The sequence below is a fragment of the Microtus pennsylvanicus genome, chromosome 3 (genome assembly GCF_037038515.1).
Source record: "Microtus pennsylvanicus isolate mMicPen1 chromosome 3, mMicPen1.hap1, whole genome shotgun sequence".
Taxonomy (NCBI): Eukaryota; Metazoa; Chordata; class Mammalia; order Rodentia; family Cricetidae; genus Microtus; species Microtus pennsylvanicus.
In genome coordinates, this window is record NC_134581.1 from 40,663,551 (window position 1) to 40,679,366 (window position 15,816).

At 41.8% G+C, this 15,816-nt stretch overlaps 1 protein-coding gene across 1 annotated transcript in view; it reads left to right on the forward strand.

The window, feature by feature from the left end:
• Nucleotides 1–15,816, forward strand: part of Impg1 (interphotoreceptor matrix proteoglycan 1) — a 108,042-nt gene that overhangs the window by 63,640 nt on the left and 28,586 nt on the right. The window contains exon 12 of the mRNA XM_075967739.1: nt 12,814–13,346. Coding sequence (XP_075823854.1) covers nt 12,814–13,346 — 533 coding nt within the window. The remainder of the gene's footprint in view (nt 1–12,813; nt 13,347–15,816) is intronic.

Sequence of the window (15,816 nt, forward strand, 5' to 3'; positions counted from 1 at the left end):
TTTCAGCACCGGCCCCATCGGGATACGGGGTCTAACAGTGTGAGTTGATCTATTGAATAAACTTCATTGCTAGTAAATACAATTATGCTTTTGTGATGAAATTTTATGTGGGACCTAAAGTAGGCTTTTGCTAAATTGCCAGGCTCACTGGTGTTAAATGCACCTAATACAATTTTCCCTAACTTGAAATGTCTACAGTTGGTGCGTTCGTCATTCAAAGGGGGTGAGGGAACTCCCCTGAACTCTTTGCTTGGTTGATGCTCAGAGTTCAGCTTCCAAGTTCTTCCCAACAACATCAAGGGGAGGCAGGGTCTGACTGGCAAATCTGCTTCTCCCAGTTCCTCATCCAAAACTCTGGAATGCTCTGAGGAAGCAGAAAATCAAAGCCCTTCAGTTATTAGGATTGCTACATCTTTTCCCCACCTCAAATGACTTGTATAGTGAAGGGAGATTTAAATAAATTAAATGTATGCTTAATTCTCAAGCAATATCCTTGAAGCCAAGTACCAAGCGATAAGAAAAATTGCAAAAGCACAATTAAATCTATGTAGATCGCCTTTTTTTTTTTAACCTGATGGCTTATACTAAGAGTATCACACACATTATTTGTAATATGTCAGGAGTTCTGTCCATGTTATCATGTTTTATATCTTTAAATACAATTTGCTTTTGATATATCAAAAAGAAGTTAAAGCTACTACCTTCTCGGGACCAGAATTTCAGTGCCTTAGAATGATCTGGAAATCTTTTCAGACGTGCCTACATAAGGTCCCTCTCCTGCTAACCAACTTCAGTTCCTTTCCAGAAGGTCCCATGTCATAGAAAAATCCTGAGGACTCCACAGGACTTTAATGTTGAAGTTCTGTGTTTTGATTCATCATCTCCAAATATCTCATGCAGATTTTATTTATTTGCTTTGGGAAATGTTAAGAGTTTTTATTAGCGATGCTAAGAATCAAAGCCTGGACTTCATCCACGCTACGCTAGCACTCTTCCACGGAAGCGCTTTCGTAGCAAAGAGAACCATTCTTAAAGGAGACATAGACATGACTCATAGAAATACAAAATGGATTCATGTTGAATATTTTATTTGCTTTATTAGATAAGAAGATACTACCATCAGTTTAAAGAGAATTTGTAGAACAGACCAAATATAAGTAAAGGGTTGGGTGAGCTGCACCTCTGTGTTCACACACTGACTCCCGCCTGGCTTTGTGCTCTCTGCAAACCAGGAAATTTTTTATGTTTATAAATGGCTGGAAAAGACTTTCAAAGAAAATATTTGTGACATACAGAAATTATATCCAACTCAACTTTAGGCTCCATAAATAAAGTTTTATTGAATGCTATCATGTCTTTCCATGCACACTGTGTATTTAGTAGTGGTTCTAGAGTCTGTACGGCCTGTTTTGATTAGATATTTCCAGTTGGCCAGTTTCAAAAATCATTTGCTTTTTGCCAAATCCGTGAGGCAATCAGAAATGCTGACAAAACAATTGCAAATTAATGAGAAACCAGTAAAAATCTATGCAACAATAAACGCAGTGTTGGAACCGCTCTTTCCCAGGGAAAAATAATGTCGTCTTTGTCAGATAAAGTTGCCTCACTTCTCTATGGACCAGAAGTATTTGCATCACCATTATTTTTCTTCAGATTATGGAGGCATACAATGGCTCTGTCAGAAACAATTAAATGTCCAGCCCCGTCGGACACTAAATGGTCCCCATTGTGCTACCAGGTGCTGCTCAACACTTCACCAAGCAGATGCTAACCTTTTAAACTCATATTTTTTTTCACAGCTTTTCCCCGACACGAACTAAGCTCCTTTAACTTTTTTGGTATTTCAGAGATAGACTCCAACCAGAGTTCATTTCTTTCTAACTGCACTTGGGACACAGCCAGGTCCCCTATTCGCTTTATAACACATCTTCTCTGTTTGCTGGGGGAACTTGGCACACACCACTGACTGACTGCTACCGTGCTAACTGAACCCTAGCTCCTGTGTGGAGCTCATTGGCAGCCCAACACAGCTCTTAGTGGACACGCTGCACTGCAGTGACTGAAACATGCTACCCACGGACTATCCCGGCTCTGCTCTGGGGCAGCACACATGCTAACACAGGCACAGCCAACAGGGGCGTTTCATGGAGGACTGACCCATTTCTGAGCTTACAGCTTCCTGCCTTCCAAAAGTAAATTCGTCACTCTTCAAAATGTTTACTTGTATTGATTTTCTTTCATTTACTATTAAAATAGTTTTAAAAAATTTGCAAATATCAGAATTGCTGGGTATCCTCTGAAGAGCTGGATAGTCAACTTTATGTTCATGTAAACTATTATTTCTTGCAATTAAGGCAACTCTCATTAAATATGAATTTAATATTTTTCACGATAATTTGATGAAAACCTTTTGTGAAGTAAATAGTTTCCGAATTTGTAGAAAATGTTTGGATTTTCTTAAAATTAGCTCTTTGGAATTCATCGTCAAACTACGCATAGGTGTTTTCTGAGAAGTGTTTCCAGAAGGCACCTCCAACATCGGTTGTTTGAGTTTTACAGCTGATCACAGCTTGTCTTTCTTTGAGACATAAAGAACTGCCCTTGCGAAAACTTTTGATTTCTTTTTCTCATATTCAGCTATATTTAGTGATCCTCTAAAGCAAACCGGGCACATCTTGTCAGTTTCCTTTCGCACTCACACACAGTCTTTCCGTATGCACCCCAAAGCCCCTACATACTCCTTTTGCAGAACTTCATACACTAGCTATCCGATGAGTAATGCTTTAAGTTTGAGGGTCCCTGAAGGTACACGCTTTCTCTGTTACATAACCCTCTGGAGCCGCCACAATGCAGAGGTGGGCATTTAAATCCAAGCTTGAGCACTTACAAACTGGGCCTATAACTGAGATCTGTGCCTCAGTGTTCCATCTTTGAAATGGTACTTTATCTCAAAGAGATCTTGGAAAGGCTGGTTGAATACGTGCGATGATTACAACTGTGCCTGGCATGTTCCAAGTACTTAAAAATGAGAGCTATTAGTGTGATCTAGTGCAGCTGTTACACAAGTCACCAGGAAATACATAGTTGTCAAATGAATGGATGAATGGCCGAGTGAAATAAAGGCAGGAAATGAGTCAGATAGCCCAAGTATTTTATTTTGTTTTCTGTTCAATGCTCTCTTGAATGTACAGAAAGTTTAATTTTAGAAAGAAAAATAAAAGCAACAATATTCTACCACACTTCTAAACACTGAGTCTTTGTAGAAATGACCCTGGATTAAATGAAAAAATTTGTCTTCTCAGGTTCTCACCCCACTCCTTGGTCTTACTTTAAGCTAGGTGTCTATATAATAACTCTAAACATAGATCCTACAGTTGATTTAAATTACCATTTTATTCCAAAACACAGTAGGTGTTCAATAAATGATTAGTTTAGATATTAAGGATGTAGATGGGGGGCAGGAGCTAAAAGCTATTCTTAGCTTTTCTTGCAAAGGATCCGGGTATATTCAGTTCCCAGCACCCACCACATGTGGAACAGGAGTTCCTGAAGTTGTTCAGATGCTGGCTTTTGATGATGAACTTATTACTGTAACTTTAAATGTTAACATGCTTTTTCTGTATTGCACAGATTTTGATGTTTTTACTTTTATTTGTTTCAAGGACAGCAAATCATTCCATTCTAATTTGTTTGGTTAACCATTGGTCATTTCAAAGCATGTTGCCTAAACACTATGTCTATCTGTTCTTATAGGATTTTAGTTTTGTTCTATAGTGGTCTAAAAAGATACATAATATTATTTCAACTTTTTTTTAAATTCACTGAGTTTTGATTTGTGGCCTAATGTGTAGCTTCATCCTGGAAGACATTCCATGTGCCTCTGAGAGGAATTCATATTCTACTGCTGTTGGATGAAGTGTTAGTCTCCTCTACTTTACAGCAGCCTACCAGACATTCATATAGATGAGAATATAAACTACAAATGTCAACACCTAGACCTCTCTTAAAGTAGAAATTTATTAAAATTTTAAAAATAAAAACCATTCTCATATAATAAAAGATTAATAGTCCAAGGGTTACATTTAACACATTAATTAAGAAGGAAGTGAGATGTTATGAGCAGCTCAGAAGAGAATTTAAAACACACAGTTACCATTCACAAATGAGGAAATGAATGAACAAATAGACATTAAACTTCTCAATACCTACAGAGAAATAATGATTTATATTCCCTTTGATGAAAATCCTCTGTATTATATGAACAAAAATATCAGCAAGCCTTCTTAACTGATACCTTGCAAAGACAACAGAAAGCACAGGACCCGTCAATCAGATAACCTTGATGATGCCCTAGAAAGACACGTAAGGCATTCATGCTTTCTCAATGCTCATTTTTAATTTAAGCATAGTTTGCAAGGTATGCTTTACAGCTTTTTAATTAACTTTGAATTTTCTAGCAATACAACTAATTGGTAGATTAAAGACAGATTATGCTTTGTGTTGTATGAATTTTTGTGAAAGTTAACCAACATTTCAAAATACTACTGACTTCTCTTCAAATGGAGTCAAGACATTTCTGTGGTCCTGCAGCATTGAAACAGGACGACTCCCAGCTTTGGAGTTTACGGTGATCCTGACGATGTTCACTTCACATACAAATGTGAGAGCAGAGAGCAGGCATTCACCTGTAACGCTAGCCGCATGTTCAAGGTCACCCTGTGCTGCTGAGAAAACCACATCTCAAAAACAAACAGAAAAGTGTCAACAGACTTTATTGCTTCTTATGGCATTATAATGCCTTTTAAAACATACACTCTACTTTTATAAATTATTTTCCTTTTATTTCTTCTTCATGTTGTACCACTGCATAACCGATTTTGAAAATGTGTATTAATCAGGTCATATTCTTGATTAAGTTCATTTCAGGATAGTAAATGAAATATTATAAAATATTTTGTATGAAAAAGAAGTACTGGTTCACTGGGATGGAAACGTCAGGCATAGAGATTAGGTCAGTGCAAGCTGGAGTGGCAGCTCCATGGGGACTCACACTCCTTCCTGCAGGAGCCCTGCTTCCTACTTAGTAAATGCAATAAATGCAAACATGTTTCCTGTTCCAAATGCTTCCCTATAAACAGGAAACTGACAACTAATATCCCCACTGGATCTCAGAATGCTGATGTCATCCATTTTAGCATATTGTCTATAAATTCTACTGTGTTCCTATCATATAAGCATGTTTCAAATTAACTATTCTAAACCCATAGCCAAATTCTTTCTTTACTATAGTAAAAGCCAGAGACAAAATCTGGCAACACAAAGCCCTCTTACATTGATCTTAATGGGGTTTGTGTGGAGTGGTTATTCCCACTGCACATAAAATGCCTCTGAATTTGATGACTTAGAGCAACAACAACAACAAAAATATATCTTTCAGTTTCTATAGAAACCTAGGAGTTATGGCTTAGGGCCTCACATTGGCTTGATGTCAAGATATCAGTGAAGGCTGCGCTCCTCTTAAATCTTGATATATATGCTCTGATGACATCACTGCTGAAATGACTTTCTGAGTTAGTCAAAGGCTCAGGCCTTTCTCAAATGGCCTCTGTGGTGGTTTGAAAGAAAATGGCTACCTAAGGGAGTGGCATTACTAGGAGGTGGGGCCTTGTTGGAGTAGGTGTGATCTTATTGGAGGAAGTGTGATGCTGTGGAGGTGGGCTTTGAGGTCTCATATATGCTCAAGCCATGCCCAGTGAGACAGACAACTTCCTGTTGCCTGCACAAGGTGTATATTCTCAGCTACGTCTACGGCACCATACTGACCTGCATGACACCATGCTCACCATGATGATAATGGACTGAACCTCTGAACCATAAGTGAGGCACCCCAGTTAAATGATTTTTTTTATATGAGTTGTTGTGGTCTTGGTGTCTTTTCATAGCAGTAAAAACCCTACGGCAGAAATCGGTACCAGTGAAGTGAGATATTGCCATCACAGACCTGACCACGTTTTGGGGAGGTAGTGGAAAGACTTTGGGGATAGAAGAGCCATTGAGTGTTAAGAGCTCTATGGGATGTTCTGTGAGAGCTTGGACGATAAGAATGTTGAGAGCTGGGCAAAGGATGGATGCCTGGCTTGTGAAGTTTCGGGGGGAAGTTTAAAGACTCTCTCGGGGCCATTTGTTATCGTGAATTAAGATCCTGTGGCTCTGGTTAGCTGGAGCTGAAGAGTCAGCTGTGATAAACAAGATGCCAGAACTACTGAAGCGAACTTTGTTTTACTGGGACACTTGACGCTGGTCAGCTGGAGCTAAGAAATTAGTGGTGATTAAGAAACCAGCCAGGAGTCTTAGCTGAAGTCAGGTAGCCTGAACTGGCTGTCTTCTGTAATCAGATTGGTGACTACCCTAATTGTCAGCAAAGAGCCTTTGTGTAGTAACTGATGGAAGTGGGTGCAGAGAGCCATAGCCAAGCACTGGGTCAAGTTCTGGGGAGCCTGCTGAATAGAAGGAAGAAGGATTGTATGAGCCGAAGGGCGTCAAGGTCATCACAAGAAAATTCACAGAGACAACTAACCTGGGTTCATAGATACTGGACCAACTGCTAAGGAGTTTGCATGGGACCAACCTAGGCCCTCTACATACATATAACAGTTGTGTAGTTTGGTCTACTTGTGGGACTCCAGCAGCAGGAGTGGGAACTGTCCCTGACACTTTGGCAGGCTTTGGGAAATGTATTCCCCATACTGGGTTGCCTTCTTGAGTCTTAATAGGAAGGGAGGAGCTTAGTCCTACCTCAACTTGATTTGCAATACTTTGTTGACCCCCTTTGAGTTCCTGTCCTGACTTCCTTCAATAAGAACAGCAATGTGGAAGTGTAAGCCTTTTGGTCACGGTGTTTCATTGCAGCAATAGAAACCCTAACTGAGACAAATGCCTCCCGCCAGGCAGCTTGGGGTTTTCATGCTGTGACAGCTCACTTTATCCAGAGTTATTATTGACCCAAGAGAGATGAATGGAAAGACTGATACCTTCTACACCTACGATTATTAATTTGTTGTTATTGTTGTTGCCCTAACTGGCCTTAAATTCACAAAGCAGGCTGGGGCACACCTCTGTGATTCTGAAAGGACAGTCCTGAGAGAATTAACTGACAGGGCAATGAAGCACATTAATAAAAACTCTGAGAAATTGGGGTTCAACCTGAAGATCTGAACCACGTGACACTTCTGTAGGACTTTTAAGAAATCGTCCCTGTGAAGTGTGGAAGATGGAGGGAGGGGCATGGACCTCATGGGAAAGGACATAGCTGACTCTTCTTCCAAATGCACACAGTTTCCGTATATGGGCTGATTCTAAACTGAAAACAGGTAGAGACCAAGACCTCCAGACTGAAGACAGAAAAGAAGCTGTTCTGTGGCTCTGGGCTCTGCAGCATTCGTCGCTTTATGAGGCGGTGTTGACCAGGATTTCAAGATTCCAGCACTTCTATTAGTGAAAGGAATGAGGAAAAACTAACTTTTGATTGATGGTTTAAGAATTAGAATTCAGCCTGGTTTTTTAAGAAGGGAAGAAAGTGTACTTTTGTATTTTATTCTCCTGATGATCGCTGCATCCTCTGTCTGTTCGATCACGTAGGGAACAGACAACGAGACCGATGCTTCAAGAATTAAGTAATTTGTATCATCAGAAGTACAAAGAATATAATCAGAGTGGAGTTTATAAAATGCCCAAGGACATTGAAAATGTCATTGAAAACTGATCCAAAATTATTTGTAGAGCACCTATCACCCAGCAGGGGTCAAATCAACAATTCTTGCTGTCCCAGCCTCAACCCCCTCGTCCTTCAGGTACAGACACCTGACTAAAGGGGTGGAAAAGTAGATCTCCAGGGTTTAGGATGAAATCTTGAGCTTATTAAGTTGACTTTAGGATATTGCACTTCTGGCCCTGCTCAGAGCCTTTATGGGCAAATAGAACTGCATACATTTATCATGAATAATGTGACATTTAAATATATTTATACACACACATATATACAAACACTGTTCTGTCAGGGGTATGAAAGAAGACATAACATAAGATTAAAGCTATGCATCCTGCTGAAGTTGTAAAACCTGATTGCATGGGAAATCCAAGACAGTCAAGTTAGTTGCATTGTTCTCTCTTTTTTTTTGTTTGTTTGTTCCTTTTGTTTTTGTTGTTTTGTTTGTTTTTTGTTTTTGTTTTTTGGGACAGGGTTTCTCTGTGGCTTTGGAGCCTGTCCTGGAGCTAGCTCTTGTAGACCAGGCTGGTCTCGAACTCACAGAGATCCGCCTGCCTCTGCCTCCCGAGTGCTGGGATTAAAGGCGTGCGCCACCACCACCAGGCATTGTTCTCTTAAAGTCAGGCTAAACTACACAAGCCGGGCACACAGAAGAAGAAGCAGGGTAAGTACATAGCCTTAAGTGACCTCAAACATATTATTAACTTGGCTGTAAAGCCTGGAAAAAAATCTTTTTCTTTGGGGTCAAAAGATATTTTCAGAAAAATGTTATCACCACACTGAGTTACTCCGTTTATGTAAAATGGATTTATGTAAACTGAAAAAATTACCTAAATGGAAAACAAATTAGTAGTTGCTGAATGTTGAGGAGGGGATGGAAGGGAAGTTGGAAGTAAAACAGAGTGGCTTAGTGGTGATTTCCGTCGTGTTAACGTGTTAGTTGACACTGTATGCTGATTTGGAAAGATTGTCATTAGACGCGAGGGGACGGGAACATGAGATCTCGTGTGTTACTATCTCCTTTACTGTAATAAAATTCAGTGTCGTAGTCATCTTTCAATAGACAATTCGGTGGTTTTGAGCATATTCGTGTTGTACAGTCGCACCTCTGGTTAAGTCCAGAACTATTTCATCACTGCGAAAGGACCCCTGTCAGATAAGGCAGCCGCCTCTGTGCGAGGGGTCTGGCTTTCTGCCTGCATTAGAGAAGCTCCAACTCGAAGCCCCTGTGAGTTTATGTCCTTCTCAGAGCAGGCACGCTAAGCCCTGAGCCTGTGGGCGACCTTCTCCACTTTTCTTCTCCACGGGACAGAGCTGTTCCTCAAAGCGATTCTTCCTCTGCAAATTTTCTCCAAAAAGTTTTTGGCTAGTGGGCTGCTCTGCCCGCTGGTGCCACTGCCTGGCACAGCAGCAATTAGTACATGTGCCTGTGTGGTTTCAACAGGCACCCCGCTGGCAGCCTCTTCAGCCTCAGGAGAGCTCTGCTAGGAGGGGAAAAGGCAGGCTTTGGAGTCTGGCTTCCAGGGAGTCAAAAGACAGGTCAAAACAAATAATTACTCTTCTTTCTTCAGTCGGTCCATTTTGCTTGCGAAGTCCTGGTACTGAGGGTCAGGGCTGCTGTTTCCCAGACTACCGCCGAGCCTCATAACACAGGGAAACAGGTAAATCAAAAACTGCCACACAGTCCGCGTGAGCGCCGAGATCCAGCCTGGTGTTCTTAATTAAGCATCCCCATGATTACTAACTAACCATTTCCAGTCAATTTCTAGAGTTTTGAGAAAACCCGTTCTGACAGCCCACCAGCCTTAGGTCGCTGCCCTGAAGGAGCAGAACAGTGGAGGCTCTTGTGAGAGCATCAGTGAGAGCCTGTGCTAGTTTCTAGATGTCTGTGTTTGAAAATGTGTTCAATTGCCATTGACCATTGGCAGACTGCAGCATTCAGTGGGGTCACACTGTCCCCAAGCTAGCAGTCCCCCCCCCCCGTTTTTGCTACATGCTTCTCCTTTGCGTGAGTGAATCACGACTGATTCCCTCGCCTGGTTCTATTTCCAGAGCACCCATCTTCCACAGACATCACGTATCTTCTGATGTGTTGGAGGATTACGGTTCAGGCTTCCTCCACTACACGGTGTACACATGGAGACTGACAGCTCTTTTGTTCACTGATTTGTCTGAGCGCCTGGACTAGCAAATGGGAGGCTATTGGTATCTGTTCAGTCACTGAACAAATTGATTAAAAAAAAATTCTATAATATGAAAACTATTCTAGCTAACGAGTGGTTTTCATATAAAAGAGGGTGTTGGCTATGCTAACTGAAGATGTAACGGGTATTAGAAAACCTCTCCTAAGCCTGTTTCAGTAGGAACTGGGCAGCTGCTTGAGGCTTATGCCCCATAGGACAGGTACGATCCTCAGCCTTCTCCCTTCCCCTCCATGGTTGATGACCCACCCCTACCAGTCCCAACTTCTGCTCTTGACTTCTCTCACTTTGGGCTTCAGCTGCCCTGTGTTCAGCTGCCCTTCAGCTTTCGGTTGGGCTATTTTAACTGTGGCCTTGACTTTGAGCAGCTCACCTGCCTGGAATGTTTCCTCTCTGCCTAGGAGCTGGGATTTATGCTGGTGCCCCTCCGAGCACAAACACATTACCCCTTTGTAGGACCCACACACACTCTCTAACGCAGTTATTTTGAGTCTTTTATTTTTCACATTCCATGATGAAATGAGTGGCCTTGGCTTTTAGCACTTGAGTTCCCATTGTGGAATCTGATAAAAGCATAACTATCTAAATTAGAAGTCATGGCAAGGCTTGAATAATTCTTTTCCAGAGAACCAACTATTGCTTCAGTAGCTTCAATCTTGAGAAAGAAAAAAAAAGCAAACAAAAATAGAAGAATTTTTATTTTTCTTTTATTTTTGAGATTAGGAGAATTTTTTAAAGCAAATTTAAATAGAGTTCCTAAATTTGGCAAAAAAAAATTAAAAGATTGTAGTCAAATTCGAATATCCCATAAACACAAGAATAAATGTTTCAATATTCAGTTGTTTTAGTTGGTGCTTTATATACTACCAAGCAGCCCTACAGATCAAGAGCCACCTGCTATGCCAATGAAATTGCCCAGGAAAGTTTGCTGTGGACCTGAGGAGCTTGTCTGAAGATGCCGCAGATGGAGGAGGGTGGAAATTCCCTGACTGATGACTTTGAGCACGGCCTGTTTTCAGCTGGTTAAAGTCTATACAGTGGGAAAGGTGGAGGTGATGAAAGACGGGCCCCGGAGCAGACATGAGACATCCATCATGGTGCTGCCTGCCTGGGTTCCTAATGCTTAACATTGGTAGGAGCGCAGAGTGCACACCCCAGGAGCACAGACTCAAATGCATGGCACCAAGAAGTCAGAGCAAAGCCCAGACAGCACTGCAACACTTTCTGGTTACTTCCCCTGCCTGACAAGATGTCTTAGCACAAGCGCTCACAAAAGTCCGCAGCGTGCTGATGGAATTAAGCAATAGAAGTGTACTTTTGCAGTTCTAATATTAGGGAAGTCCAAAACCAAGCTACTGCTGACAGAGTTGGGCCCTGGGGATGGCACTTTTTCTGGGCTGCACATGGAAGCCTTCTGTAGTCTCACTTTGCAAAATCAGATCATCCCTCTCATATCTGTCCAGATGAGGGTCCAGGGCCATCCTATCTAACAAGGGCTCAGTCTCACAGCCTCCCTCCCTCCCTCCCTATGGCCTCCTCGCCAGACATTATCACATTGTGGGATAGGGGTTCTCAACATGAATTTGGGGGGTACACAAGCATTCAGCTCATAATCAAAGAATATTTGAATAAAATCTCAGTTTATAGGCACAGAGATCATAGACGTCAGCAGATATCTCTGGCAGTTGAGTGAATTTCGGTTGGACATACCTTGGCACTCTGGAATAGGGACAAGGGATGAGAGTCCCGCTCCTGGATGTAAGCATAACTCACCAACAGCCAAGTTTTATTTGAAGAAAGTAATAAAGCTGATAAGATTTATTTTCAGAGATGTTTATGTTTCAGTTTTGGCGATTGCACTGTGGTAAATGAACTGACTGCAAGTCCGAAGATTCGATCTGCGTCCAGACAGATCATTCATCATACTTAGCACGCAGGTTTCAGGAGAACTTTCCCACAGATTTGCCAAAGCGCCCCTGGAAGTAATCATAGAAAATTGCCAGCTTTGTCTGCCTGCTCCCTTAAATGTAATCAGTGGCTCTGGATTTAGGTTTATAGGGCTACTTTAATAACCCATCCATCTCACTCTCTGAAAGGTTCATATAACTACTTTCTCAGTTCATAAATACTTACAGTTTTTAATTTGGTACCAAAAATGGAATGGACTTCAGTAGTCCTATGTGAAAGCAATGAAATGGTTTGAAATATTACTAAATACTTACCAAGATGAATGTTCAATATAAAGCCCAAAGAATACATCAACCACACATTTACATCCTCAGTATCATTTTGTAAATTATTCAATCTGAATATCCAGTTCTGAAAGAGTGCCATTGAAATTTAGATGATGAAGCTACCAAAATATGATGATTGAATCCCCCAAAAAGTTCAGTTTTGCAAAATTTGAGTTTGCAATATTGGAAAGTGAATAATATATCTGAACCAACATTCTGCAGCAGGTTATCTAAGAGTTACAGGTGAGGGTGTGGTTTTAAGTCTAGGCCAGTGCCAGCTGGGGTTTGGAATCCAACATTGGTCTAGTGATGACTACCCATTCTTTTATCTATTATGCAGGTTTGCTAAGTCTACCTGGACGGTTATGCCAGAGAGTCTAACTAAATGATACACTCTTTTCATCTCAAATATGTAAAATTTGGGGTCTGGATAAAAAGATCTCAGGGACCCACCTTTTGCCTTCCTAGGTTTGGAAGCAGCATTGTTTTCCCTTTCTATACCAATCTCTCCTTTTTAAAAATGGTTGAAACTGCTGATGAAAATTAAAGTTGATTACTTTTTTTCATTTTCTCTCCGGGTGGAAATAATTGGACACAATGAAAACGGTGTCAGGCGTGTCTTCCAAAGACAGCTCCTGGTCTCCGCCTGAAACAGCCTCAACTTTCCTATCAGAAAATCTACCTTCCTTTACCATGCCTAACATCATCTCTCCAGCTGATCAAAGCACTCCTTTGAGGACCACTGGCCAAACAATACTCGTCCCTGGGCTCACTCTTCCCATGAGTGATTCTCCCATCAGCCACTTGCCGCTAGAAATGTCACATCGGCCTGCATCTTCCAGCGAGCTGATTGCAAGCAGCCAAGATGCAATCAGAGACCTAGAGGAAATGGATGTATCTGACATCCCTACCTTGTCAGAAGTATCAGGACTGAGTGGACATAATTCTGCCCTGGATCATTTTCTTGAGATAACCACACCCACCCCATTACAGTATATCACCACCAGCTCTGAGACCATTGCTACCCAGGGCCACGAGTTAGTGGTATTCTTCAGTCTTCGAGTGGCGAACATGCCTTTCTCCTACGACCTGTTCAACAAGAGTTCTCTGGAGTATCAAGCCCTGGAACAACGATTCACAGACCTGGTGAGTGAGTATGGCTTGCCTTTCTCCACTTGCTGTGTCTCCTCTTTCTTTTTTGCCGTTGCTTTGTGATTATAGCATAATTGCTGCTCATCTTGTGCAGGGCAGGTTAGGAAGAGACGAGCATGTGAGGCAGCTGTGCTGTTGCGGAAGGCGTTCAGCTAGAATTTTAGGTGATTTCAATCCAACCAGGGAAATGAGTTCTATGGTGGGCAATCAGAGAAGACACTACTACCACCCAGCTTCACGGGAATCAGTTTATCCTTCAATTCTCCTCATTATGGTTCTCCCTAAATAATTTTACCCGAATTCTATACAGAAACACTGCAGTACAGAGCTTGGAACCTAAAGGCAGTATAAATTAACTTTCCCTAAGCTGCCCAGAGAAAGCACAGAGCCATGATGCCCAGTAGAGATGAGGAAGAGCCTTCAGATACAAAAGCCCCCTTTCCCAGCCCCCTTACTTTACTGCAAATGGCTATACAACTTGTCATTTCTGATCCTTGACATATAAAGTGAGAAGATTTTCACGATGGATACACTTTGATAACAGACACACGCAAACTTGCATTTTAATTTATTTCTACACGTGTAATAAGAAACATATGTACAGGCATAAATATTGAATTCTGTGATGGCTTTAGCAGTCATGTCTGATTAAATAAATTGTAAAATGCACATCGCACACATGATTTCTGACAATCTCAGAAAAATATATATGCTTTTTCTAAGTTAAATTTTCAAATAACTTGAATTTTTTCAAGTTTGACTCTCTGCTCTACAAAGACACACACACATGTACATGCATGCACGTGCATACACATACACACACACACACACACACACACACACACACACACACACTTCATGAGTATTGGGACTGTGTTGGGGAACAAAGTGCCAGTGAGCCTTATCTCACACCCCAGTGTCCTCATTAGAGTTTGTGATAGGCTACCACAACAAAGGTATTAAGAACGCTTAAATCAGATGCAGGCTTAGTTCTTCTTGATAGGTGGGCAGGGATGTTCTAGCATCACCTTGCAAACCACATTTCTTCCACATGTGGCCCTAAGAATGTTTCCTCCTTTGCAGAGTTACTGCTGAGTAACTGCTCCCTCCTGGCTGTCACCTGCGAGAAGAGAGCAATCCAGGGAGAGCAGTTTGTCCACAGATGACAAAGCAGCAGCATCCCCTACACATTGTGTAGTGATGAGCTAGTCACATAACCAGGTCTGGCAATGTGGACACTGGAAAAATATCAACTGTAACTATTCATCTTCTTTTCCATCACACTCTGCAAAGTAATTTGGGAGACAAGGCAGATAATTGTCTGTGTACAAGATGAAAACAGAAGACTCCTACCCCAGACCAACATAGAGCTGACTCAAGAATGGACTTGGTAGAGTCGTAGGACAAATCAGGACAGAGCACAGTGAACAAACTCCCAACACTAATACAGAATTTCTTTTTTTTTTCAAGATAACGGTGTCTTCCACTTTGTTTCTGTAAGCAAATGTTGCTCATTTGTTTCCCAGATGCCCAGAGCTGAAATAATTACACAGAAACTATATTATTTACAATACTGTTTGGCCAGTAACTTATGCATATTTCTAGCACTCTTATATCTTAAATTTACTCATTTCTAATAATCTGTGTATCGCCACATGGCTGTGGCCTACCGGCAAGGCTCCATCCAATGTCCAGTGTCTGTCTCCTGTAGCAGCAACATGGCTTCTCTCTGCTTCTGTGTTCTTTCTTCCTCTATCTGCTTGGAATTCCTGCCTTGCTCTATTCTGCTAAACTACTGTCTGGAACAGCTTTATTCATTGGCCAAAGGTATTCACAGCACACAGAGGGGAATCCCACATCAGGCTTCTCTGTTGCCATGATAAACAGCATTAACAAAATCAGCATGGGAAGTAAATGGTTTACCTGACCTTACAGATTACAGTTTATCATCCAGGGACTCCAGGCAGGAACTTAAGATAGAAGCTAGAAGCAGAAACCCCAGAGGAATGTTGCTTACAGGACTGCTCCTCATGGCTTATTCAGCCTGTCTTCTTGTGTAGCCCAGAACCACCCGCCAAGGGGTGGCAGAGCCCACCATGAACCAGGCCCTCCCACATCAATTGTTAGTCAAGAAAACACGACACAGACAGACCGTGGGCCAATCTGATGAAGGCCATTCCTAACTGAGGTCCCTTTGTCCCCTAATTTTTGCCCAGTTCACTTAGCAGACCAGCACACCTTGTGAGACAAGGTCAGGGTCAGCACTCCAGAGATATAGACAGGGTGAGAAAGAGCAAGCGGTCTGAGGCTAGCCCTGAAGCTTGTGGCTTGAACCTTGGTGCTGTCCATATTTATAGGGCTGTGGTTCACAAACCCCCCTGGAGTCAGGAAATGAGATTCAAACGTTCCTGGACAATAACCTTCAAGATGGCCGTGGCGCACAAGAGACAGGTGTGAACACAAG